Below are 27,829 nucleotides of genomic sequence, written 5' to 3' on the forward strand. Positions count from 1 at the left end.
GCTGAGAGCACGTGTTGAAATATCTCATCGATGATATTGTGTCCGGGGTGTAGCTGAATACGGTGTCCAAATTTGAAAAAGATCCACCGAGAACTTTGGCGTTGTGATGTGGTGTAGCGGCTTTGGTGTGTCGGTATGGGGGCCCGGGTAGCTGAGGTGGAACCAAAATCGGTTCAGCGCTGCGCGCTGAGAGCACGTGTTGAAATATCTCATCGATGAGGTTGTGTCCGGGGTCTCTCTGAATAAGCCCACCAAATTTGAAGCAGATCCATCGAGATCTTTGGCCGTGCATCGCGAAGACACAGATACACAGACACACACACAGACACACAGACACACAGACAGACACAAGTCGTATATATATATAGATACCGCTTCCATTATCATCATTATTTTTATGGCTAAATTCTGGTAGTTACTCACAAGTCCGAGAAGATGCCGACGAGAAATGATCCAATAAGTTTGCCCACCATAAACAGCATGTCAGCAAAAGCGTGGTACTCCCTTTTATCACACACAAACGCCGCCTGCAAAGAGACACAAAAACAAGGATTAGTTCAATGTTCTTGTTAAATACTTCAGTGGCACGGATCAGTTGAAGCAAGCCCATGGTGTCACAATAAATACTCAGCTCTGATGTGCATATTTTTTAACTGAAAAGGGCATCGTATCGAGCGGAAATCGCCATGTTTCATTTGCTCCTGCTTCAAGCGGCAAAACTCTCCCACATTCCATAAAATCCACAAAAGAGTTATCTTCGGAAATCGTCTTTCCGCGCAAAGTTTAGATCCAGATAACACAATTAAAAACCACACACACAAAAATAACACAAACCTCCTCAGTCAGTGAAAGTAAAGTTCAGATCAAGGAAACACGATTATAAAACACCCGAAAAAAACACAAACCTCCTCAGTGAAAGTATTGGTGAACGTTGAGTGATCAAACACCCACTTGGAACAGGAAGTTGTGCTCCGATTCGAGTAAAGTAGTCCCTCTTCGTAAACCGTCTGGTTCCGGTTCCGGTACAGAAGGCACTGACTGCGCATGACTTTGTTGTCGACGTCATTCGCAGAAACCCAGGGGATGGAGATGTTTAGCAATCTCTCGTGCTCGATTCCCTTCAGGTCGTAAGAATCGTTTTGAACGCCTGGAACTGCGCACCTGTTAGGAAAGAATTTCTTTCAGGTGGGATAAAAGAGAAAAAAATCTATGCATGTGCGGAAGGGGGTGTATGCGCGTGTACACACACACACACACACACGCGCGCGCGCGCACGCATGCATACACACACGCACGTACGCACGCACGCGAACACACACACAAACACACACACACACACACATCACACACACACACACACACACACACACACACACACACACACACACACACACGCACGTATGCACGCACGCACACACACACACATACACACAGCACACACACACTCACACACACACTCACACACACACACACTCACACACACACACACACACACACACACACACACCCACTCACACACACACACACACACACGCACGCACGTACGCACGCACGCGAACACACACACACAAACACACACACACACACACACACACACACACACACACACACACACACACGACTTTACCTATGTTGCGGAGTCTTCATGGAAAAGACCGTCATCAATGTCTGTATGCCGAGAGACATCACCGGGAGACACATGAGGAAGAAAACTCTCTGCTGGTATCGTCCGAACCCGCCTAGGTGTTCCACCACATCTTCGTAACACCAGGTCGGCTTTTTCTCGTCCTAGAAGCAGTGTATATTAAAGGAATAAGTTTGCAATGGATGATTTTCGGAAATAACTCCGTCGGTTTTGTATAGGTGGTGCAAGAGTGAATATCCTTGCACTCTTTCACAACTCAAACAAACCCGACGGAGTTATTTTTGGAAAATGGAAAATTTTATAAGTAAATTTTCATTTGATTAATATACTTACCCCAATCACATATAGCATTGACACAGTCTGAGATGCTAGGTACTGAAAACGCTTACCAGTCTAGCATTTTTAAAGGGAAGCAACCCCATAACCCAAAAAGGCTAAAAATAGCCCTGGTAATGAGCCGGTACCCCATATGGTGGATACTACGTCACTTCCTCTAACAACACATGGCAAATCATACGGCTTTAAAGAAACTAAAACCATACGCGGGGCAGGCGGGAGGGCCTACACTATGTGATTGGGGTAAGTATATTAATCAAATGAAAATTTACTTATAAAATTTTCCATTTTCCAGCCGGAAACGCAGCCGCCGAAACCGCAGAATACGGAAACGAAGACTGCATAGACTGAGGCCGGAAGCCATAAAGCCCGGAGGCCAGTCTGCAGACCATCCCGTCACCGCTGGCAGAGCGAGCGCATGAGGGAGGACCTATGTTTCCGGTGAAAACCGGAAACGCAGCCGCCGAAACCGCGAAAAGCGGAAACGAAGACTGCATAGACTGAGGCCGGAAGCAATAAAGCCCGGAGGCCAGTCTGCGGTCCATCCCGTCACCGCTGGCAGAGCGAGCGCATGAGGGAGGACCTATGCTTCCGGCCGAAACCGGAAACGCAGCGGCCGAAAACGGCCGCCGCTGCTGGTCGACAAAGTCCTGCCCGAAGGGGGTATTGTCACCAGTAGAATGCAGGGAGTGACCCTGCCCAAGTGAACTGTCTCCCGGCAGGGAGTGTCCAGACGCCTCACGGGGGCTGTAGGACCAGTTCGACTTGAAAGCACGCCAGCGGAGGCGGAAACCGCCGAGGCAGGAACTTGCACAGCGGAACCGGAAGGAACCACCAACGAAGCTAGGGAATGAACATCCCCCACAGCAGACGGAAGTACAGCGCTGCCGGAAGCCGAGGAGCGCTGCATCTCTTCCTTGACCGAATACCGAATCTCTGGAACAAGAGACTTCAACAGAGAAGCACAAAAGCCCCCTGCTCCACTAGAGCTAGGCGGAGACATAGGCACAGTCAAATGGTGTTGTGGGAATCGTCAGAAACAACGACAACAACAGGTTTAGAACCAGAGGAAGACTTCGGCTTAATCTTGCCCTTTAAGTCAGACTATCCACGACGTTTATCTGCGTCAGCCATGCTGACTGACAACAACAAACGGAACACAAGGCAAAAAAAAAAAAAATACTGAAAAAACGTAAGTCCAAACGGACAGAAAACTCAGTAACTTCAAACAGTTCAAAGAAGAATAAGACTAACCCAGCTCGCACACTACGGGAGTAGGCAAGCACAGGTTAAAACCAAACATATCGAAGTCAGCCACGCTAACAAGAATACAAATGGCGACAACGCAAACACAGCCACTGATACTACAAGTCCAAACGGACGAAATGACAGTAGCTACAACAGCGAAAAAGTTCGTAAACAACAAACAAAACAAGAACGAGCTCACCAAACAGGAGCCCGCACGGGAGAAAGACAGGTAAAACGTGGCCGGCAGGTGAAAACTTCACACAGACAGCCACGGGAGCGCAAAATTCAGAAACACCCTCTCTCAAGGACGCTGAAAAGTCGTATGATTTGCCATGTGTTGTTAGAGGAAGTGACGTAGTATCCACCATATGAGAGGTAACTCCTGGGGTACCGGCTCATTACCAGGGCTATTTTTAGCCTTTTTGGGTTATGGAGTTGCTTCCCTTTAAAAATGTTAGACGGGTAAGCGTTTTCAGTACCTAGCATCTCAGACTGTGTCAATGCTATATGTGATTGGGAGTAGGAATATGTAATTTAATCGTCTATTAGCTTTTCGTTTTATTTCTCTGTCTCTTTTGTTGTTGTTTCTGTTGGTGGTGTTTATGTTTTTGATTATTGTCTTATTCTTGTTCATCAGGGTTCGGACAGTTGGCTTTACGGTAAGCCAATGAAAACTCTCCAGAGGGTTCCTCAACTTATTTTGAATCTAAGCTCGTTCATATTTTTGTGAAGATTGAGTTTACTGAAAGAATGTGAAGATCTCCTTTTTTTGAGCCAACGTAAAATTGGCGGCTTTACATTTTCTGATGCCAGAATTTACGGAAAACAAGATGTATGTTCATGTGGAGCAGAGGTTCACAAGAGTTATCGAACTTCTCAGTCCCCCGTTCTGACTTTTGGTTGATTCCAGTTCTTAAAGTCAGCGGGGTATAGTGCATGAACATTCCTTTGGTCACAGCGACTTTCACAGTACCCTGAGAGAAAAAAAAGCACATGCATTTCGCACAATATTCTTGTTAAAGGCCCACTCCGCCTCGTGAAATTTAAATTCTTTTATTGATAAAATAATCTTTAGAGGCCGAATCCGCTTCGGGAAAAAAAAGTTCGCCTCACTGTCTAATTCTTTCTTTCTTTATTTGGTGTTTAACGTCGTTTTCAACCACGAAGGTTATATCGCGACAGGGAAAGGGGGGGAGATGGGATAGAGCCACTTGTTAATTGTTTCTTGTTCACAAAAGCACTAATAAAAAAATTGCTCCAGGAACTGCAACGTAGTACAATATATTACCTTACTGGGAGAATGCAAGTTTCCAGTACAAAGGACTTCACATTTCTTACATACTGCTTGACTAAAATCTTTACAAACATTGACTATATTCTATACAAGAAACACGTAACAAGGGTAAAAGGAGAAACAGAATCCGTTAGTCGCCTCTTACGACATTCTGGGGAGCATCGGGTAAATTCTTCCCCCTAACCCGCTGCGGGTCGCACTGTCTCAGATCTGGTCAGGCTTTACTTAGGCACATTCCAAAAATGAACATTCTGACTGCTTGCTGAGGTGACTCGGAATTTTTGGATGAATTAATTTCTGAAAAAGGCTCCTCTGCCTTTTGCGAAGTAATTCTTTAAGAAAAAAAGCACCCCACTGTACACCAAGTGACGGGATAGTCGTATCCCATTCTATATAACCTGACCAAACCTGAGACAAACTTTTTTTTCCGAAGCGGCTTCGGCCTCTAAAGGTTTATCAAAGAAATAATTTAAATTTATTTAGCATACTTCAATGTCTGATTAATGTTTTAGTGTAGCTACTTCTCATGCTCATCACATCGCTAAAAACTTCACCGTTCCAACCACAGCAACCGCAGCAATACCTTTGACACATCAACAGTCATTCTTCTTCTTCTTCGTCTTCGTCTTCTTCTTCTTCTTCTTTTCCTTCTTCTCCTTCGTCTTCAAGGAGTTATAAACACTTCTTATTCCCCCCTCTGCTTCTTTGCCTCTGTAAACTTGTAGGGGTAGTTATTTTTCGATAATGACCCAGCAACCAAACAAATAACGACCCAGCAACAGCCTGAATCCTCGATAGTGCAATGGGTTGAGAGGTTGTTCTGTTTCGGTACTACTTTTTACGACTGAAAAGTTCCGAACGCTCTAATGTACGAAGTATACATCTCTGGAGCAAACAATACAAACATACCGCATTTAAATGAACAACTACAGGCCTGAACACATGAATCTCCATATAAAATCCATGAGTTCGGTTGTTTTCTGAATCTCATCTGCCGTGCCGTCAAGCCGTTCATCACAAGCAATTTCCCAAGGCAAGTAACTCATACTTTGTCTAGCGACAAGAGTAGTTCCCCTTCTTTTCACTCAGTTCCTTCGACAACAGACTGCAATCCGACGGTCAGTTTTCAACAATATTTCATTTAATAAACAGATCACACGCAACCAACTGCACACATCTCATCAATTTAAACAACATAAAGGGGTTTCATACACTATTTTCCCCAGAAAACTGAACTTCATACAGTTTTTAACGTTGGAACACGGGTGCAAAAGTTCGTCTGCTAGTCCCATTTGACGAAAAAACATTATCCTAAGCGATACTAAAACATATACAGAACACACAATATCTGCCTTTGCCGCCACGGCAGAATAACAGCATATCTGTGTACTTGATTTTAGCCCAAAATAGGAAAACTGACAAGAAGTGTTAACAGAATGGAATGATTTGCACGGAACTATACAACCGCGCATTAATCGATCGCCTGCGCAGGTTGACTGGTTGAGAGAATAGGATTCGATCAAACTTTCGCAAAAAAACTCCTCTTTTCTTTGAATAACTGAAGAAAGGAGGAATAAAGAGGTTACACACCTCGTCTCAGTGATTATCAAAAATAATGGTCTCAGTTCGCGGTCATGAAAAAGCTCGCTAAAGCTCGCATTTTTCATGATCCGCTAACTTCGACCATTATTTTTGATAATCACTGAGACTCGGCGTGTAACCTCTACATACTCCCCCAAGGGAAAATGTGTGACATAGTAGGAGCAACTTATGTGCAGTATGATATCCTTATATATCAGGCAAAATACGTGCCACTGCATCATGGCCGCGTATCAAGTCAAGTCAAGTCAATATTTATTTTTAAAAAAACCCACTAGGGTTACATGAATAAAATGTGACCCTCCACCACGAAATGAGTCGCATGTCACCTCGCGCGGTTCTGCGCTAGGCTTAATGTAAGTCCGGGGAGTGTATGCTAACAGTGTGAGGGTCACCTTAGTCACAGGCTTATAACTCAAACAGTTTTCGCTCTTTTCTAAAACGGGTTTCACCACTGGATAGAGCATAACAAACTCTTTAGGAAAATGTAAAAATATGAAAATCATGCAAAGGTGACATGCGACTCATTTCGTGGTGGAGGGTCACAAATAAATAAAAATTGCAATAAACACGAAGTATCTGAAGGTCGTGTTTGTCACCCCGTATATTCAAGGCTATACCGAGCATGCGCCGCCGTACCGCCGCGATTGTTGGCTTAGGTGTGCATGTTGATGCTGTGTGGTTTCCAACGCGCGGAGGCAATTTTATTCCGATCCAGACGTTGCGGCGGTGCGCTACCACACAGTTTTAACTGCTTCATTTCTTTTTGAATTTTTGGACAATCAACGCAGGACACATCAATGAACGAAATAGTTTATCAACAAAGAGGCGTGTAGAATGGGATGAAAGTGGGCGAACATGATTGAGTGAGGACAGAATCTACAGCAAGTCGGTTCGTATGTTCGTTAACGTGTATATTTCTCGTTGAAAACCACACATGTAATAGATACAAACCTTACTCATATTCCCACAACCAAAAATTTAAGCTGTACGTGGTTTCAAAGAGACACATTTTTTTTTCAATGGGAGACACTTGCCGTGAAGTTGGTGACAACGCTTTGTTTACACCTGGCGTCAGCGCGCTCTCGGTATAGCCGAATATACGGCCTGTTTGTAGAGTCGGTATCTCTTACTAAGCTTGCTAACTTACACTATGTTGACATTCAGTTAAAAGTGCAAAAATTTTAAAGCGAATCCAAGGAGGTTTGGAAATTATGTGCTGCGCTTAGCTATGACCAACTCTCTCTGTGTCTGTCTGTCTGTCTGTCACTTTCTCTCTCTCTCTCTCTCTCTCTCTCTCTCTCTCTCTCTCTCTCTGTGTCACACACACTAACAAACACTCACGCACACACACTTCCACACACACAGACACAAACGCACGCATGCTCGCTCGCACGCACGCACACACACAGATCTCCGTACAAACACACACACACACACACAAACATACACACACGCGCACACACACACACACACACACATACACACACGCGCACACACACAGACACAGACACACACACACCATCTACACTCACGCACACGCCCTCCACTCTCACACAATCCCCCCGCCCCCCCCCCACACACACATACACCACAACGTCCAAGTCGTTTCACACAGACTCACAGATGATGACAAGGGTAGAGGTTGATACGTATGCGGTGTTCTTCTCTGGCCGTTGGAAAACATTTCACTCTACCAACGTGCACGGTTTGTCAATCAAACAATATACAATAAACCTCACATCCACTCTGCAAGAGATCCTAAAATATGCCACGGTTCATAAAATCTACAACTGGACATTTTTTCTCAACGTCGTGTAACACAAAGTCGCTCTTTTTAGAGTAACAAAATATCGACGTCGTCATGGAACTGAAGGCGTATTTCATTGTACACAGATTTTCAGCAGAAGGCCAAAGCTGATTATTCAATCAATCAATGAGGCTTATATCGCGCATATTCCGTGGGTACAGTTCTAGGCGCTCTGCAGTGATGCCGTGTGAGATGAAATTTTATACGGCCAGTAATTGCAGCCATTTCGGCGCATATTTACCTTTCACGGCCTATTATTCCAAGTCACACGGGTATAGGTAGACAATTATTAACTGTGCCTAAGCAATTTTTGCCAGGAAAGACCCTTTTGTCAATCGTGGGATCTTTAACGTGCACACCCAATGTAGTGTACACGGGGGGGAGTTCGGACACCGAAGAGAGTCTGAACACAAATTTGACTCTGAAATAAATTTCCGCCGAACCTGGGATCGAACTCACGCTGACAGCGGCCAACTGAATACAAATCCAGCGCGCTACCAACTGAGCTATATCCCCGCCCCAAAATATTATGAAAATAGTGTTTATATGTGTACCTAGTATGGATAAAAAGATAAAAGAATGATAAGTCTTGTATTGTCCATCGTATTTTAGAGAATATTTCTCATTGAGAATGATTTACTTGTGTATACCATCAAAATCGCGAAGAATTGAGTTACGCCAAAATTACAGGACGATGACCGGCACGGTTGGCCTAGTGGTAAGTGGGGGGTCGTGGGTTCGAACCCCGGCCGGGTCATACCTAAGACTTTAAAATAGGCAATCTAGTGGCTGCTCCGCCTGGCGTCTGGTATTATGGGGTTAGTGCTAGGACTGGTTGGTCCGGTGTCAGAATAATGTTACTGGGTGAGACATGAAGCCTGTGCTGCGACTTCTGTCTTGTGTGTGGCGCACGTTATATGTCAAAGCAGCACCGCCCTTCGTGGTCGGCTGGGCGTTAAGCAAAACAACAACAAAAACCAACAGGACGACGATATGCGGCTGTTCCATCCAGAAATCTCATTCTGATCATCATCGCTCCACGCCTATCGCCAGTTATCTCTTTGACCAGACACTAAAGTCCTACGCGAATCTATCAAAACAAGAATACAGAGTTATCTCCCATAATTATGTTGTTCGCGAGCAACGGTGTTCGCGAGACGAAAATGATTGCAGATTGGCCGACTTCGACTGTGATCTCCGTTCTGTTCTTCATAGTTATGATAAAGACATCGTTCTAAGGTCAAAACAAGTCGAAATTTTGGGACTGCTGCCGGAAGGAAACCGTAATATAAGGTTGCATCACTGTCAGAAAAAATCGTCTGCTCCAGCGAGCGTCGAAACCAAACGGTTGATTATCACGTGACACTTTTGCCATATTTAGAGTTGTTTGCACAGTAAATACAGCCGCGAAAAATAGCTCGCTTGAAACTGTCTTACATATCAATTCCTTTGTAATTTAAAAATTACACAACACCATGAAAAATCATTATCGACGATCGCGAATCTGCTTATATCCATAACACATTACGAAAAGATCTAAATATGTAAAAAAAAAATCGATTTCCTCGCCAGACAAGGAAAACCAAGGCATCCTGTCAGGGATAGAATGAGCCGAACTCATTTTGACCTGAGGTCAGGATGCCAGAAATCTAGCATTGCATATTTTATTTTCAACAATAGTCTTTGTCGTCTGTATATGTGACCCGCCACCACGAAACGAGACCTCAAATATACGAGAAAGTCGTACAGGTCTGGAGGTATATTTTCAGAGATTATGAGGAGTAAATGTACAACGGCATTGTCTTAACAAATTGAAGCGTTAGATCGGAAGAGGGAGGGGTAACTGAGGAAGGACGGAAAGGGGATTTTCACTGTTTTTGCTAATAATTTTGTGACCCTCCACCACGGAATGAGTCGCATGTCACCTTTGCATGATTTTCATATTTTTACAATTTCCTCAAGAGTTTTTTTTATGCTCTATTCAGTGGTGAAAACCGTTTTATAAAAGAGCGAAAACTTTTTGAGTTATAAGCCTATGACTAAGGTGACCCTCACACTGTTACCAGACACTCCCCGGACTTATATTAAGCCTAGCGCAGAACCGCACGAGGTGACATGCGACTCGTTTCGTGGTGGAGGGTCACATATACAGACGACAAAGACTATAGGTTATCAAAACACTGTGCAGTCACAGGTATAGATAGAAAAGTAACGGGCGCAGTGGCGTGGTGGTAAGACGTTGGCCCCATAATCGGGATGTCGTGAGTTTGAATCCCGGTCGCTGCCGTCTGGTGGGTTGAGAGTGGAGATTTTTCTGATCTCCCAGGTCAACTTATGTGCAGACTTGCTAGTGACTTACACCCCTTCGTGTGTACACGCAAACACAAGACCAAGTGCGCACGGAAAAGATCCATTAATCCATGTCAGAGTTCGGTGGGTTATAGAAACACGAAAATACCCAGCATGCCTCCCCCGAAATCGGCGTATGCTGCCTGAATGGCGGGGTAAAAACGGTCATACACGTAAAAATCCTCTCGGGCTAAACACATGAGTGAACGTGGGAGTCTAAGCCGACGAACAAAGAAATAAAAAAACCAAAATGAAGTGCGTGGGAGTTTTAGGACATTAACGCAGAAGAAAAAGAAGAAGAAGAAGATGAATATGAGAAAAAACAAGTCGCGTTAGACGAAAATACAACATTTAGTCAAGTAGCTGTCGAACTCACAGAATGAAACTGAACGCAATGCAACGCAGCAAGACCGTATACTCGTAGCATCGTCAGTCCACCGCTCATGGCAAAGGCAGTGAAATTGACAAGAAGAGCGGGGTAGTAGTTGCGCTGAGAAGGATAGCACGCTTTTCTGTACCTCTCTTCGTTTTAACTTTCTGAGCGTGTTTTTAATCCAAACATATCATATCTATATGTTTTTGGAATCAGGAACCGACAAGGAATAAGATGAAAGTGTTTTTAAATTGATTTCGAAAATTTAATTTTGATCATAATTTTTATATGTTTAATTTTCAGAGCTTGTTTTTAATCCAAATATAACATATTTATATATTTTTGGAATCAGAAAATGATGGAGAATAAGATGAACGTAAATTTGGATCGTTTTATAAAAAATTTTTTTTTTTTACAATTTTCAGATTTTTAATGACCAAAGTCATTAATTAATTTTTAAGCCACCAAGCTGAAATGCAATACCGAAGTCCGAGCTTCGTCGGAGATTCCTTGACCAAAATTTCAACCAATTTGGTTGAAAAATGAGAGCGTGACAGTGCCGCCTCAACTTTCACGAAAAGCCGGATATGACGTCATCAAAGACATTTATCAAAAAAATGAAAAAATGTCTGAGGATATCATACCCAGGAACTCTCATGTCAAATTTCATAAAGATCGGTCCAATAGTTTAGTCTGAATCGCTCTACACACACACACACACACACACACACTAGACAGACAGACAGACAGACAGACACACATACACCACGACCCTCGTCTCGATTCCCCCCTCTATGTTAAAACATTTAGTCAAAACTTGACTAAATGTAAAAAGATGAAGAAGAAGATTGAAGCAATACAAGACTGGGTACGGTTAGACTAACAAGACGAGCCAACAAGACGCTAGGTTTATGCAGAGACCTATGACCTATTTACAGATGCATAACATTGAAGTTGACCTACTGTTGATAACCCAGGCAGAGACGGTAGAGTTCACCGTTTGTGTACTCAACAGTCTCTAACTTACCAAAGCACCTAACCAGACGGTTGACCTTCACGTGTCAACATTTGATCCGCCTAGGTAAACTTTCTTGTCGTGATAGATTGTCCGCGTAACTGACAAAAATGTCAACAAAGTCACAGAAACTAGGACTAGTAACAGATTCAGGGGAGAAAAATGTGACATCATCCCCCCTTATCCCCCCCCCCCCCCCCCCCCCCCGGTCAAGGGCCGGAATTATCCATGTACGCTGTATTCACTTCTACTTTGCCAGACTTTTTCTCCCGAACGAAGTCCTTAATTGAGCTCGAAATCGACTTCGCGAAGTCTTCGTGAATTCTTTTTACACCCCCGGTATAGGGGTGTGTATAGGTTTCACTCGATGTGTTTGTGTGTTTGTGGCGGTGTTTGTGTTCGCAAGTAGATCTCAAGAATGAACGGACCGATCGTCACCAAACTTGGTGAACAGGTTCTATACATTCCTGAGACGGTCCTTACAAAAATTGGGACCAGTCAAACACACGGTTAGGGAGTTATTGGTGGATTAAAATTATACAACGACTTATAGACGGACACCCCCGTTGGTCAAAGGGAAATAACCATTCTCACTGCCACCAACTGAGAAGGTTATTTCCCTTGACGGGGGTGTTTTTTCTATCAGAGGAATTTCTTGTTTACCGAAGGTTCAGTGCCAAAGCGTCGTGCAAACAGCTTCGCGAAGTAGACTTTAACTGCCCCTGCATTCCATTGTCCAACCGTAGACGTTCAAGAATTTCGAGACAAACACTACAATGCGGAAACACTGAAGGTTTTATTCCGGGATGTTCCCCCGGACAAGATTTTTAACTTTTTAAAAGAGATCAAGATTTTTTACAAGATTTAAAGTACCAGAAGTGAAAATTATTAATTTTTAGAACCTTCTTTTACAGTGATAGATTTGAATGTAAATAGTCTGAAACGTAGAACTTGCCATATGAAGGGAAAAGAAAATAACTGCATCGGTCTCGAATAGCAGCTAGCATCTGCTGAAGAGACATTAAACCCCAAAAACCAAACCAACCAAACCATTGTCCAACCAGAGTGCTTTACAATTTGTGAAAAGCACTGATCTTGTGCAAGACGACAACCAGCATCACGCGACAGGCCCTCACATGGAACCCGCAGGGCAAGAGGAGACGAGGCCGGCCGAGAAACACCTGGCGTCGTGACTTGGAGGCAGAGGTGAAACACATCGGCTACACCTGGAGACAACTGGAGAGATTGGCCCAGGATCGGAGTGCCTGGCGAGCTCTTGTTGGCGGCCTATGCCCCGGACGGGGTCAAACGCATAAATGAAAATGAAATGAAATGATGATCTTGTGTCGCTGTTTGAGCAAACAGCGGTCATAAAAGCGTTTTTTTCCATTTGATTTGTCTTTTTTCCACATTTTTTTCACAAAAAGAGGTTTGTCTTTAGTTACACTTGACCTTAAATGATCATATGACTGCATCACTTTCTACCGATTTATTCTTACGAGTCAAGCTGGAGTAGACAAGATCCGCCCGCCGCGGTGCTTTGAAATGGAAACACGCACATTAAAATACATGCGCCAGCCGCACATCCTTTAATGACATACGATACCGATGCATGCACAGCCTGGCGAATAATGTTCAACTGCTGAAAGGACGAAGTCAACGAGACAAACTTCGTTCTCAAAATTCCCAGTCAGTTCCTTGAGACACAAACAGAAGAAGTGACAGAATATTTACGAGTCACCATAACATTCACTCTATGACGTCTTTTCGAACTTTGTTTTGGCTTTTGACGTCAGTGATTTCATTTCAAAAGGGATGATCAAAAAGAGACGTCTTGTTGGCTCATGTAAATGTAGCCTATTCGATGCTAATTTTTGTCTGTCTGTGCGTGCGTGCGTGCGTGCGTATGTATGTATGTATGTATGTATGTCTGTGGTAGAAACTTTAACATTTGACTGAACACCGAAATGCTAATTTTACCTGGTTATTATTTAAGCAACAGCTTCAAAGTATTGAAGCAATGATCAACATTTCGTCGGCACGTATGTAGTTAAAGTGTGTATCCAAAGAAAACGGGTGGTGGGGGATTTTGGGGGGGTAAAAACAGGTGACTGGTTTGTGTCGTGTGTGGTATGTAGACCAGGTCAGGGGTCAAGGTTAGGTCAGATCGCGTGAAGGATTGTGGTATAGATACAGTTATCACCGAGCTGCAGTTCGCCGATTCGGAGAAGACGATTTTACATTGTTCGGTTTCGTAGCTCCAGAAAAATAGATCAAGAAGATACCAAAGGAGATTTCCTACAGGTTAATCTGCACAGCGTGTTTCCAGTGTCTGCGCGAGGAAGCGCAGCGCTGTCGAAAGCGCAGTGTCGATCTGGCCATCTCAGGCAGTCGTGTAAGTAAGTAGGCTACAGACAGACAGATCTAGATCAAGTGTCTCGCACTCTTGCACCGTGTCACCTATGCCGACTGTGTGTGTGTATGTGTGACGGAGTGATTGAGTTTGTGTTACTGTTTGTTGATTTCTTACGTGAGCCTTGAAGGCTTCGCCTCTTGTTTTGTGTTTTGTTTTTTCATCGATATCGACGTTTGCATGGCTACATGGCTTAAAGACTTGGAGCTTAGACTTCGATCAACCTGGCAATACAATGTCGGCAAAAGGGTGTGGACAGACGCGTTTTAATGATACGTTCGTACACATACAAGTAGGGGAAGGGCTCCTAATATGGACCACTTTTTGTTTCATGCTGATAACTAGCTTGTTTTCTTGCGAAGAAGTTTCATTTTGTGGTTGGTAGTCCTTCTCTCTTAGGTTAACCGTTAAGCCTAATTAGAGTGAAATAGCTTTGATAGACATTCAGCAAAAATTAAATACACAAAAAATCACAAAGGGTCCATATTAGGAGCCTGGGCGCCTAATATGGACCGGTGAAGCGGCCTTCACGAATCACTGTAAAAAGCCCCCTATATTTCAAAATAACATGATACAACTTAGTGTACAAGTCAGCCTAATTAAAATATGCTCTAGATTTATCTGTTTCGGGTTGATGAGAGCATTATTTGAAGCACACCAGGAAACTAAAGAAGCTTATCAAAAACAGAGTCAAAATAAGTGAAATTATCAACTTCCACGAAAAGCACACTTTTTGTGGCATTTTTTTTTAAATCTCGAGGGCAAGTTATAGGTTATTTCCAGCAGGCTTCTTAATGAATTAATGAAAATAGCCTTTAGCTTTTATTTTCTTCGATTTGTTGAAGGTGGTCCATATTAGGGGACTCGCACATACTTTGAGATTTTGCTATTATTTTTTTGTTTGCAGTAGAAACTCGGGGTCAACACTGCTAAAATGTAACAAATACGGTTTTAGCCGACCACGAAGGGCCATATCAGGGCGGTGCTGCTTTGACATATAACGTGCGCCACACACAAGACAGAAGTCGCAGCACAGGCTTCATGTCTCACCCAGTCACATTATTCTGACACCGGACTAACCCCATAATGCCAGAAGCCAGGCGGAGCAGCCACTAGATTGCCAATTTTAAAGTATTAGGTATGACCCGGCCGGGGTTCGAACCCACGACCTTCCGATCACGGGGCGGACGCCTTACCACTAGGCCAACCGTGCCGGTTTGGAGAAAAGGCTGTCAGGTTAGCAAACAAACCTTTTTGAAGCCAAACTTTAATAACAACACTTTCAAGCAAAAACATTCATTGGAATGGTCCTTATTTTTTAGGTGCTTGAGTAGTTCTGTGATGGTAGTAGCTTTGTGCAATGTGACTCTAGGTTCAGGTGCTTGAGTAGATCTGTGATAGTCTGTTAATACTGTTGTTTTAAACTGTCTAACTGGCTAGATTATGATTATATAATTTTATGTGATGATCTGACTAAATGATAATAATTACGTGTACTACTTACTTTTAAATGGATTATAATTTTTAGGTATTGTTCTAGTATTCACTAATGTTGCATTGATATTACTGGCACCCCTTTTAAACTGATATGGTTTTTACCTTTACAAGGCGACGATGTGAATTTGTGATGTAGATATGTGGCTGGTTATGTGTGAGTATGTAAATAATTGTGTGTGTGTGTGTGAGTTGTGTCTGTGTGTGCATGACAGTGTAATGTACGTATGTATGCATGGTGATGTGTGTCTGCACATGTGTCTGGTTGGTTTTTATTACACCCCCGGTATAGGGGTGTGTATAGGTTTCACTCGATGTGTTTGTGTTCGCAAGTAGATCTCAAGAATGAACGGACCGATCGTCACCAAACTTGGTGAACAGGTTCTATACATTCCTGAGACGGTCCTTACAAAAATTGGGACCAGTCAAACACACGGTTAGGGAGTTATTGGTGGATTAAAATTATACAAGGCCTGGTATAGACGGACACCCCCGTTGGTCAAAGGGAAATAACCATTCTCACTGCCACCAACTGAGAAGGTTATTTCCCTTTGACGGGGGTGTAGTTCCTATCGGAGGAATTTCTTGTTTTATTTTTACCGTGCCGTTCCAAGATGAAATCCTTTTGCAAATTTGGTGAATAAATATCTTGTATCTTGTATCTATTTAACATGTGCCTTGTAGACATATTATAACATTTGGTTTAAACAAAACTTTATTCAATTTTAATCATGACAAGAACAATGCATGGATGATTACATACTCAAGCATATAATGATTATTTTAAGCAATCATAGTAATTACAAAACAAAGGTTAGCATGATGGCGGAATAAGTACATTAGCTCATTTCAGGAAACGAAAAACAAAACAAAAGACAAAACAGATACACAAACAAGCAGAAAATGGGAAGGGGTTGGTGATACAGGAGGTGGGGAAAGGGCAGCTAGCTAGTAGCTAGCTTAAGGGAAAAAGAAGAAGAAGAAGAAGACTTGGAGCGCCAATATTTGAGGGGATTTTTTCAATTGTAATAAGTGCACATAAGACACTCGCACAAAGTTAATGCGTATTATAACATTTCTTCACATCTCTTTTAGTTTTACACTGAAAAACATAAAAACGTAAAAATATTGATTTATCTTTCTGTTTTGAAACACAGGTGTGTGTTGTTGTTTTTTCTCATATAATACAACAGTCATAGCAAATTAAACTTTATCATATCAAAGATCGTGAAGTGTTTATAGGCTAAGTAAAATGCACAGTTGAATTTGGAATTATCTCCCCTTCTTTGGGGCATATACGACAGTCGGTGCACCTGGGCTGCAAAGTGAGATAGTCGATGTGTAAGGCCTAAAAAAAAATAGGTGTGGTTACGGTAACCCGACCTACCCTATTTTTAGGGGCCGACCCTATAACTTTTTATTACATTTGTCTAAAAAAAAAACTAAAAAAAAAAAAACCGAGTGCAGAAAACGCAATGAAAGCGAAAGCGCTGGAGTCGCACACTTATTTCCCTGTCAAGTAGGTTTAATTCGTACACATTAGAAAAAAAAGTAAAAAAACAAAAAGTGATTGCCTACCTTCCTACCCTATTTTTTGTGGCTATGTTACCTTAACCACACCTATTTTTTTGGCTATGTTACCTTAACCACACCTTTTTTTTTTGGCCTAATGAGAATCGTGCCAAAGAGAGTATAGGGACTACCGTACGAGATAAATCACATTCTTTGATTATACCAAAATATAAAATAGTCTTCTAGTATTGCGTACAAGAAACATCAGATGTGTAAGGAGGAATTGTGCCAAAGAGAGTATAGGGACTACGAGATAACAGAGTATTCTACTTACTCGGAGCCACATTGAAATTATCAATAATGTTTGGACAAACATACTTAACTCTTACCGTAGGCAGAAAGCAAGAACACGTACATGTCTTTCGTACTGTTGTCCATGCCCGGACCCCTATCAGTTACAATCACAGGAAATTTTTTCGTAAGTAGTATTTATGAATCCCTGCGTTACCTTTGTTGTAATGATGTGTTTCTATTCGAATTAGTGTAACGTGTCTCTCCGATATGGCTCGAAATAGCGTAATTACGGTACATGACGTTTTCGTGGGCTAAAATTAGATCAGTCTCTCAATTCGCATGCATATATTTCCTGAAGCATCCGAGCGATTTCAGCAAAATAAAAGACACAATGCCGAGCGGCGTCCACATAATCACATATAAAAAATAAAATAAAAACCAATTGACAGTGACATTTATTTCACGGAACTGCAATGCTATTTGCACGGAACTATTTGTCCATAACGTACCATTGCCCACATTTTGAAAAAAAATGGCCTCAGAAGCGGTTAAAGAGACCGTACTCTGAAAAATATGCATGTTCAGTAAGCGCTGTTTCAAAGTATTCACGATCTGTTCTGTCAAAAAACCAGATAAAGTTATACCTTCAGAAAACTTGAAATTATGATACTCTGGTGAAATCATTTTGCATTAGAACGTAAACGAACTTGAGTTGTGATATTCCTAAATAGGGCAAATCTTTATCTGGGCGAACTTGAGTTGTGATATTCCTAAACAGGGCGAATCTTCATCTGGACGAACTTGAGTTGTGATATTCCTAAACAAGGAGCATCTTCATCTGGTCGAACTTGAGTTGTGATATTCCTAAACAAGGAGCATCTTCATCTGGGCGAACTTGAGTTGTGAGATTCCTAAACAGGGCGAATCTTCATCTGGGCGAACTTGAGTGAGTACGGGGGAACCCTCCATTTTATCCAGCGTATTCCCTCCGTTCCGTTAGCGTAGGTGCCGTTCACATAAGGACCGGTGAGGTGGCTCTCCCCGCATTTGATGAACCACCACGCCCCGTGCAGTTTTACTGCGCAGTTGTTATTCCTGGGTTTGATGTCGTTGTCGGCGTCGTAGGTGGAGAACTGGTAGCCGCTGTGCAGTGCCAGGCTATCGTCTGTTAACAATAAAGAGTTCATGGATTATTTTGAGGAGAGAGGGGTTAAGAAAGCAGAGGCGGATCCAGGGGGGGGGGGGGGGGGTTGTTCTGGGGTTTCCGGACCCCCCCCCCCCCCCCAGCCACAAAAAAAAATAATTGAAAATAAAGAAAACGTATGGCACGCACCAGATTGCTCCATTTTCCTTGATTTTCATCAACATTTTTTCGGGGGGCATGCCCCTAGACCCCCCTAGGAGCCGGCCTTTCTTTTCTAAGTGGCGATTTCAGAAAGTAGTTGGGTAATTTGTTGGCTCAGGTTACACCAGACCGGTCAATTTTCCTTGTTTTGATCTAAATTTGTCTTCTTAAATTTAATTTTTGGAAGGTTTACTAGGGGAAGTTTCTTGGCTCAGATTGCACCAGTTTGCTCCATTTTTCTTATTTTATCAAAAATGTTCGGGGGGGGGGGGGGGGGGGGCTATGCCCCCAGACCAGCCTAGGAGGTTTGAACGCTTCACGCCCTCAACTAATTGCTTCGCGTCGTCGAATTGTCCCTAAAACAAAAAGTTGGTAACCCCCCCCCCCCCCCCTAAAAATGATGTGATCCGCCCCTGGAAAGGATGATTTGATAGGGACACAAACGACAGATAAACACAGACTCATACGCAGACTTACACGCACTAAATCAACCAAACAAACAAAAACGAACCAGAAACAGTAAGGACCCGCTGAAGCTAATGGGCAGAATATACCTGCGCAGTTTCAGCGGCACAGACGACGCACGGCCTATTATTTATACCGCGATAGGGATTATGACGAGTACTTGGCCTGTTTTCCTTTCATGCTGGCATAATATATGCAGTGCGTCGTCGGTCCTGCTGAAGTTACATATGTGAGCGGAGCCCCTAACTAACGTGTACCTTCTAAACGTCATTAACCACAAGACCAGACTTTCTGTTATTAGGGAGATTTAAAAAACGAAACGTCGGGACGTTTCGTTTTGAAGTTGTGGTAAACGTCATCATTTCGGGGGTCTCTCGCTGGAAAGGTGAAGGTCAACTGAAACGGAACGTGGAACGTCAAAACGCAGTCACGTTTTCCACCCCCAAAAAACGAACAATATTTCGTCAACTTTTGTGAGTATTTTTGCACACTAACATTTTTATTTGTTGGCCATTTTATGCATTGCTAGATTCATCAACCCTTTCACAGTCTTTCAGCGCTGAGAATGTGTTCATTGGAGGTAGACAACTGTTGTGAACTGAAATATTTTGAAGGGTGCTGATCCTGGTACATTTATCCAACTTCATGGTGAGAAAGCAAATGGCGAAGCAGAAGTAGGTCATCGCATCGAATTTTTATTCTGGCTTCGTATGTGATTTTGTATAAACAAAGTCTGTGTGATTTATTTGGACTGAAAATAATCAAAGTATGCCCGATTCTGGACCACCTCCTAGGGTTTTTTTTCTCCATTCTGATCGAGGACAGACGTGACAAGTACAAAACAACCCCTAGTTGGGGAAAGGCTTCTAAATCGGCACAGGCGTGTGCACAGGGCCGTTTTCTGAGAATGGGGAATACTCAGGGTATAATTGCCTACATGGTTCGGTAGAGCTCTTTGCCATAGGCTGTTACCAGTTGTAAAAATTGAGATGCGGAAATGGATAAAAAAAATAATGAGTTCGAATGAGTAAATCTTGGAATTCAACATGAATGATCTAATTTTTGTGAAATACAATTGATGATGAGCAGGTGCATGAATTGAAAAATGTGAAGCTCTTGTGTGTGCAATGCGAGTATGTCAATCCTTTATTGACTCGTGGAGTTGAAATTATGCCATGCCCAGTCAGCGGATCATATCCTGCCATGCCCGGCCTTTCATTTGCGCATGACTCGCCTTTTATTTGCGTATGCCCGCCGTTTTCTGACCCTCCTTTTTATGTTGATATACCGATACAGATTCAATCTCAGTTAAACTGTATAAAAAAAAAGTATGCATTTGATAAAAAAAAATATTTAAGAAATTGACACGGTTTAGTACTGTACATGGTGTAATTTCACTTGAAGATATATCTCCCTTCCTTCATTCCGAAACGAAACGTGAATACATCTAAATCTTGTCTGCGGTCTATGCTGTCTCGTTTCACGTTCCCTTTCGCGGGGTGACTCATTCACCAAACGAAACGAGCTGCAAAACGAAACGTGCTGTCTTTTAAATCTCCCTAATGACCGAAAGGTTCTGGATCACTTGAAAATGCATGTCACAAAACGGTACACATCTCTGAAGAATAACCCACATATAACACACCATACGACGGGCGCGGTGGCCTAGTGGATAAGACATCGGCCTCCTAATCGGAAGGTCGTGAGTTCAAATCTCGGCCGCGGCCGCCTGGTGGGTTAAGTGTGGAGATTTTTCCGAGGTCAACTTATGTGCAGACCTGCAAGTGACTTAACCCCCTTCGTGTGTACACGCAAACACAAGGCCAAGTGCTCACGGAACAGACCCTGTAATCCATGTCAGAGTCCGGTGGGTTTTAGAAACACGAAAATACCCAGCATGCTTCCCCCGAAAGTGGCGTATGGCTGCCTGAATGGCGGGGTAAAAACGGTCATACACGTATAAACCCACTCGTGCAAAAACATGAGTGAACGTGGGAGTTTCAGCCCATGAACGAAGAAGAAGACCACACCATGCAGCATTGAGAGCAGGGATGAGGGTAGAGATATAACTGTTACTGGGAAAACACATATCGGCCACTTACTGACTTGACTCCTGTCTTCCAAGTAGTCAGCGTAGAGAGTGTAGTTTTCAGCGGCGGAGCTGATGGAGAAGTTGTTGTAGTTGGCGCAGGTGACGTTGCCCTCCCAGTCCCCCAGCGTGACCTGCAGCTCCCAGGGCTGACCGCTGGTCAGACGGTGCATGGTCTCCAGACCTTTGGGGCATCGTTACGTTAATGATATAGAATGAGGAGCAAAGATGTGTAATGATATGGGAAAGTCAGAGACAAAGGTATGCTGTGGTGGACCGTCTCCAGACCTGGGAGCATCGTTACGTTAAAGATAGGGAATGAAGAGCAAAGATGTGTAATGTATATTATGGGAAAGTCAGAGACAAAGGTATGCTGTGGTGGACCGTCTCCAGACCTGGAGGTATTGTTTCGTTAAAAAATGGGAATGAAGAATAAAAATGTGTAATATAATTATATGGGAAAGTCAGAGACAAAGGTATGCTGTGGTGGACCGTCTCCAGACCTGGGAGCATCGTTACGTTAAAGATAGGGAATGAAGAGCAAAGATGTGCAATTTATATGGGAAAGTCAGAGACAAAGGTATGCTGTGGTGGACCGTCTCCAGACCTTTAGGGCATCGTTACGTTAATGATGTAGAATGAAGAGCAAAGATGTGCAATTTATATGGGAAAGTCAGAGACAAAGGTATGCTGTGGTGGACAGTCTCCGGACCTGGGCGCATCGTTTCGTTAAAGATAGGGAATGAAGAGCAAAGATGTGCAATTTATATGGGAAAGTCAGAGACAAAGGTATGCTGTGGTGGACCGCCTTCAGACCTTTGGGGCATCGTTACGTTAAAGATAGGGAATGAAGAGCAAAGATGTGTAATGTATATATGGGAAAGTCAGAGACAAAGGTATGCTGAGGTGGACCGTCTCCAGACCTTTGGGGCATCGTAACGTTAAGGATAGAGAATGAAGAGCAAAGATGTGCAATTTATATGGGAAAGTCAGAGACAAAGGTATGCTGTGGTGGACCGTCTCCAGACCTGGGGGTATCGTTTCTTTAAAGATAGGGAATGAAGAGCAAAGATGTGTAATTTATATGGGAAAGTCAGAGACAAAGGTATGCTGTGGTGGACAGTCTCCGGACCTGGGCGCATCGTTTCGTTAAAGATAGGGAATGAAGAGCAAAGATGTGCAATTTATATGGGAAAGTCAGAGACAAAGGTATGCTGTGGTGGACCGTCTCCAGACCTTTAGGGCATCGTTACGTTAAAGATAGGGAATGAAGAGCAATGAGGGGGGAGGGGGGTCGGGGGATGGACATGCGTTAATTATAGACAGACAGACAGCTAAAGAAAAACAAGTCGCGTAAGGCGAAATTACTACATTTAGTCAAGCTGTGGAACTCACAAAATGAAAGTGAACGTAGTCCGCCGCTAGTGCAAAATGCAGTGAAAGTGACGAGCCTGTTTGGCGCTGTAGCGGTTGCGCTGTGCTTCATAGCACGTTTTACTGTACCTCTCTTCGTTTTAACTTTCTAAGCGTGTTTTTAATCCAAACATATCATATCTATATGTTTTGGGAATCAGGAACCGACAAGGAATAAGATGAAATAGTTTTTAAAACGATTTCGGAAATTTAATTTTAATAATAATTTTTATATTTTTAATTTTCAGAGCTTGTTTTTAATCCAAATATAACATATCTATACGTTTTTGGAATCAGAAAATGATGAAGAAAAAGATGAATGTAAATTTGGATCGTTTTATAAAAAAAAAAGTTTTTTTACAATTTTCAGATTTTTAATGACCAAAGTCATAAATTAATTTTTAAGCCACCATGCTCAAATGCAATACCGAAGTCCGGCCTTCGTCGAAGATTGCTTGGCCAAAATTTCAATCAATTTGATTGAAAAATGAGGGTGTGACAGAGCCGCCTTAACTTTTACAAAAGCCGGATATGACGTCATCAAAGACATTTATCGAAAAAAAGAAAAAAACGTCCGGGGATATCATTCCCAGGAACTCTCATGTCAAATTTCATAAAGATCGGTCCAATAGTTTAGTCTGAATCGCTCTACACACACACACACACACACACACACACACACAGACACACAGACACACACACACACACACACATGCACCACGACCCCCGTCTCGATTCCCCCTCTATGTTAAAACATTTAGTCAACACTTGACTAAATGTAAAAAGAGAGAGAGAGAGAGAGACCATGAGAGAGAAAGAGAGAGATAGAGGCCTACACACACACACACACACGCCACTTCCACGCTTTGACATCCGAGCCCGTTCGCGCTCCCACCCGGGACCCCCCCCCCCCCCCCCCCCCTTCCGATCATCACCCCCACCGCAATGCCCCCCCCCCTTCCCCCCCAACCAGTTTTAACTGGCTTGTGACTTTTAAGAAGTGACTTACCAAGCCAGAATTCACCGGTGGGACTTCCAAAACCATTCTTGTAAGCCTCCCAGTCTCGGTAGAAATCAACACTTCCGTCGTGTCTCTGCAGAACGACCTGAATCACAAATACAAATATGCACTGCCTTTTATAGTTAACTAAATGTTTGTATTTGAAATAGTCCACTGTAGTCGGTGTAGGCCTTAAGCTTTTTTTTTAATCGTTTGTCCAGTATTTAATTTAATTCTCTATTTTTGTATGAACTCAAATGTTTAGTGTTCTTAGTATTGTCTTGTTAGCCTAAGTTCTATTTAATCAGAGTATGTTTGCGTGTGCTTATACCTAGTGATATTGTAAAGCGCATTGTGCTTTTAGTTATGCGCTATAGAAATCTCCTTAATAAATAAATAAATAAATAAATGTTGATTTTTTCCCGTCCATTTCGTTACTTCACTGACAGTGGCCTAGTTAGGCCGTGATCTAACTGGCATAAATAGGTAAATTGTTATCATTTGGGAATCCTCCATATGCTAAGCTGCTTTGTGAATTATTGTATCTCTGCTATTCTAAACAGGCCTCAAAATGACTTCTAATGGTAGCTTTCATAACAGATTTTGTCCCCAAAGGGGGGTCACTGCCTGCAAAAATGCTCGACTTAGAAAAAGAGGGTTACTTTCTAAAAGACACAAAGGCTTAATTCTGCTCATATGCATTTTTGGTGTACAAACTCTGAAGCAAAGCTAACGGCATTTGTTTGAAGTGTTGACTCATCGCAAAAAATAAAGTCAATGCCGTGACGTCATTCTGCAAATGACGTAATAATTGCGGCATGTAATAAAAAAATGAAAATCTATGTTTTTTTCTTTTTCAGTTTTATTGAAGTCCCTACAAAACCCTGATCAAGGAATCTTGTGCTTTCAAACGTTTATACATCAATTGTGACTAAAAGTATACAGATTGTTGAGAGTCTGACCGAAGCGTTTTCACAGAATCACCACCTCTTTAAAGCAACCATTTGGTTAAAATTACATGCCCAAAGTTTGGAATTTCAATACAAACTTTTTTGTACAACAAAATTGTGTTAAGAAGTGTTTACAAAACCAGAAAAGTGTGTAATACTGGGCTAATTTATGTAAATAATCCTCCTCTACCTTATACACAAAACGTGCACACAAAAAAACAATGAAACTCAAACAAAATTAAACAAGTCGCGTAAGGCGAAAATACAACATTTAGTCAAGCTCAGTCGAACTCACAGAATGAAACTGAACGCACTGCATTTTCGTGGCAAAGGCAGTGAAATTGACAATCCAGAAAAGCGCGGTAGCGGTAGCGCTGAGGAGGATAGCACGCTTTTCTATATCTCTATTCTTTTTAACTTTCTGAACGTGTTTTTAATCCAAACATATTATATCTATATGTTTTTGGAATCAGGAACGGACAAGGAATAAGATGAAATTGTTTTTAAATCGATTTCGGAAATTTAATTTTAATCATAATTTTTATATTTTTAATTTTCAGAGCTTGTTTTTAATCCGAAAATAACATATTTATATGTTTTTGGAATCAGAAAATGATGAAAAATAAGATAAACGTAATTTTGGATCGTTTTATAAAAAATAATTTTAATTACAACTTTCAGATTTTTAATGACCAAAGTCATTAATTAATTGTTAAGCCTCCAAGCTGAAATGCAATACCAAAGTCCGACCTTCGTCAAAGATTGATTGGCCAAAATTTCAATCAATTTGATTGAAAAATGAGGGTGTGACAGTGCCGCCTCAACTTTTACAAAATGCCAGATATGACGTCATCAAAGACATTTATGGAAAAAATGAAAAAAACGTCTGGGGATATCATACCCAGGAACTCTCATGAAAAATTTCATAAAGATCGGTCCAGTAGTTTACTCTGAATCTCTCTCTACACACACACACGCACGCACACACACACACACATACACCACGACCCTCGTCTCGATTCCCCTTCTATGTTAAAACATTTAGTCAAAACTTGACTAAATGTAAAAATGGAACTTTTGACCAAAAGACGTTGCAATAAGATTATCGGCGTGCAATTTTTTCTGATTATATTCAAAACCTTACCCTTAAATATCTTTCTACTGAATCAAACTTACGGATGTAAAAGAGGAATAACAACCGAATATCAAATGGTGTCTTTTCTTAAAAAAAAATTAAAAAAAATAAAAAAACAACCCAATTATCTCTATAAACTGACTTTACCCTATCTATTCCACCCTAAAAACTTTATCAAAATAACAAACTATGACAACACGGTCTATGTCTGCAACACAAGTTCTTTATCGACAAAATATATCAGCAAATCAACAAATACGGAATATTTGTAAACTCGTAAATTACGGCGTGTTCTACGTGTAGTGGAGGAGTGGAAAGGTAGTAGTAGTACACGAAGCCCAAGTCCAAGCGTCTTGTTTCAACTTTTTATTCAAGAAAACAATGCAAGGAAACGTAGAGGCCGAAGGCGAAACCCGTAGACAGCAAAGCAAGTGTAGTGTCGTGTTCAGCTGCTAGGAGCGAATGCATGCTTATGCGACGAAAATACAGTTTAACGACCTCTCTGCTTAGAGCAATTTGGGTCAAAGATATCAGAGCCGAAGCTCTACGATGTGTGCCTGGGTGAAGATGAGCAACAACAAAAAAAACAAAAAAACAAAAAAAACTTTTACTTTCCGCAATGGAAATGCTGGAAGAACAGGATTTAAAATCAATTCCTTGCAGGGGATACACGATTGTAGAGATTTATTCTTTCATTCCGAGGCAGAAATGCTTTTGTATTCAAGAAACGTGGAACGTTGCTATTCCGGAAGGGAATTGATTTGATTTGTTGGTACTTTAGAATAAAATTGTGAAAGTGGCATCCGACTGATCATGGCAAAGGAGTGAGTGTCAGACCAAGGAGGGTCGTGGTGGAGAAGCCGAGGCACCCTCTACGTACTTGTGGATTCGGCGGCTAGTCAACTGGCGAAAAGCAAACCCGGTCCTCCCTAGGACCTATACTGGCCGGTTAAAAACATATGTACAGGGCTGCGACTTTATGTCGGTTTATTCATCAACGCCTTTATGGCACCCTCTGTCTACAGAGGCATGGGAAGGGGGTCAGGTGAGGAGGCCAGAGATGTGTCTCTGTAACCCCCTCTGGGGTGGGGGTGAGAAAAAGAGGATAGGCTATTTACACTGTCATACACAGTCGTTCGCATACTCTCGCACAGCTACAAAGGCCACCCTCCTCCTCCCAAAAGAGACGGACGTCTCAGATATGGTAGGCAGAGGCTGGCTGTCTAATCTAATATATACACCTAAGGTGACACATGGAGTATATGAATGTAACGTGGCATTAACTATAAGCCTAGCGCACGGGACACACGCGACCTCGGCCCCGCCGGCGGAAACACGGCAGGTGGGCGAGTGCAGCGAAGGAAATGATTTGTTCATAATAAAAATAATAGTAATAACAATAATAATAATAATTGTCAGTAAGTACTGGTGTCACATGACTGATGTGAACCAGTTGATTGGCTAATGGCGATGCGCTAAAACTGTTAGCGCACTCTTGGAGTGCGCTAACTTTTCCACAGAGCGTATTCTTGCGCCCTTTGCCTAAGCAAGACTGTGCTCTCATCCTCAGAATTAATTAATGACATGTAGCTTATATTCTCCACAATACCAAATGACCATAAATTCCCTGCTTCTCAATTAAAGCAGAAGTGGTTTTTTTTCTGACAGATTGCATGTGCCTGTGCCAGTGCCAGTGATTTAAATAGAAATAGAATTAGAAGCCGCTGTGTTTCATCTAATTTTCGCCGACTTGCATAGATTCTTCTCATATGCCGTGTTAGTGGCATGTAGCTTATCATCCACATTACCAAATGATGAGTTAGTATACAATTCCCAGCGGCTAACAGAAAACACAAGTGTTATTCCGATAACGTACCAGCTAGACCAGTTTGGAAGACTGACTCGATCGACTCTGTAGCAGACAACACAGAAATACGACTACATCAGTTCAGTAAATGAATGGTTTCCGAATTATTATTTCAAAGCAAGAACAATCGTAATCGAAAACGTGTAAGGTTCAGAACGTTCTTACCATATATAAGATTTATTA

General features: G+C 42.3%; 2 protein-coding genes across 2 annotated transcripts in view; both read right to left on the reverse strand.

The window, feature by feature from the left end:
• The window catches only part of LOC138973644 (organic cation transporter protein-like), a 28,268-nt gene extending 23,052 nt beyond the window's left edge, over positions 1-5,216 (reverse strand). Inside the window, exons 1-4 of the mRNA XM_070346372.1 lie at positions 5,107-5,216; positions 1,628-1,788; positions 906-1,161; positions 424-527 (exon numbers count right to left, since the gene is read on the reverse strand). Of these exons, the coding sequence (XP_070202473.1) occupies positions 424-527; positions 906-1,161; positions 1,628-1,788; positions 5,107-5,127 (542 nt within the window). The 5' untranslated portion in view covers positions 5,128-5,216. The remainder of the gene's footprint in view (positions 1-423; positions 528-905; positions 1,162-1,627; positions 1,789-5,106) is intronic.
• An 11,846-nt stretch (positions 5,217-17,062) lies between these two features.
• The window catches only part of LOC138973646 (microfibril-associated glycoprotein 4-like), a 29,005-nt gene continuing 18,238 nt past the window's right edge, over positions 17,063-27,829 (reverse strand). Inside the window, exons 4-6 of the mRNA XM_070346374.1 lie at positions 23,704-23,800; positions 21,295-21,465; positions 17,063-18,547 (exon numbers count right to left, since the gene is read on the reverse strand). Coding sequence (XP_070202475.1) covers positions 18,294-18,547; positions 21,295-21,465; positions 23,704-23,800 — 522 coding nt within the window. The 3' untranslated portion in view covers positions 17,063-18,293. The remainder of the gene's footprint in view (positions 18,548-21,294; positions 21,466-23,703; positions 23,801-27,829) is intronic.

This window comes from Littorina saxatilis, linkage group LG8 (genome assembly GCF_037325665.1).
Source record: "Littorina saxatilis isolate snail1 linkage group LG8, US_GU_Lsax_2.0, whole genome shotgun sequence".
NCBI classification, from domain to species: domain Eukaryota; kingdom Metazoa; phylum Mollusca; class Gastropoda; order Littorinimorpha; family Littorinidae; genus Littorina; species Littorina saxatilis.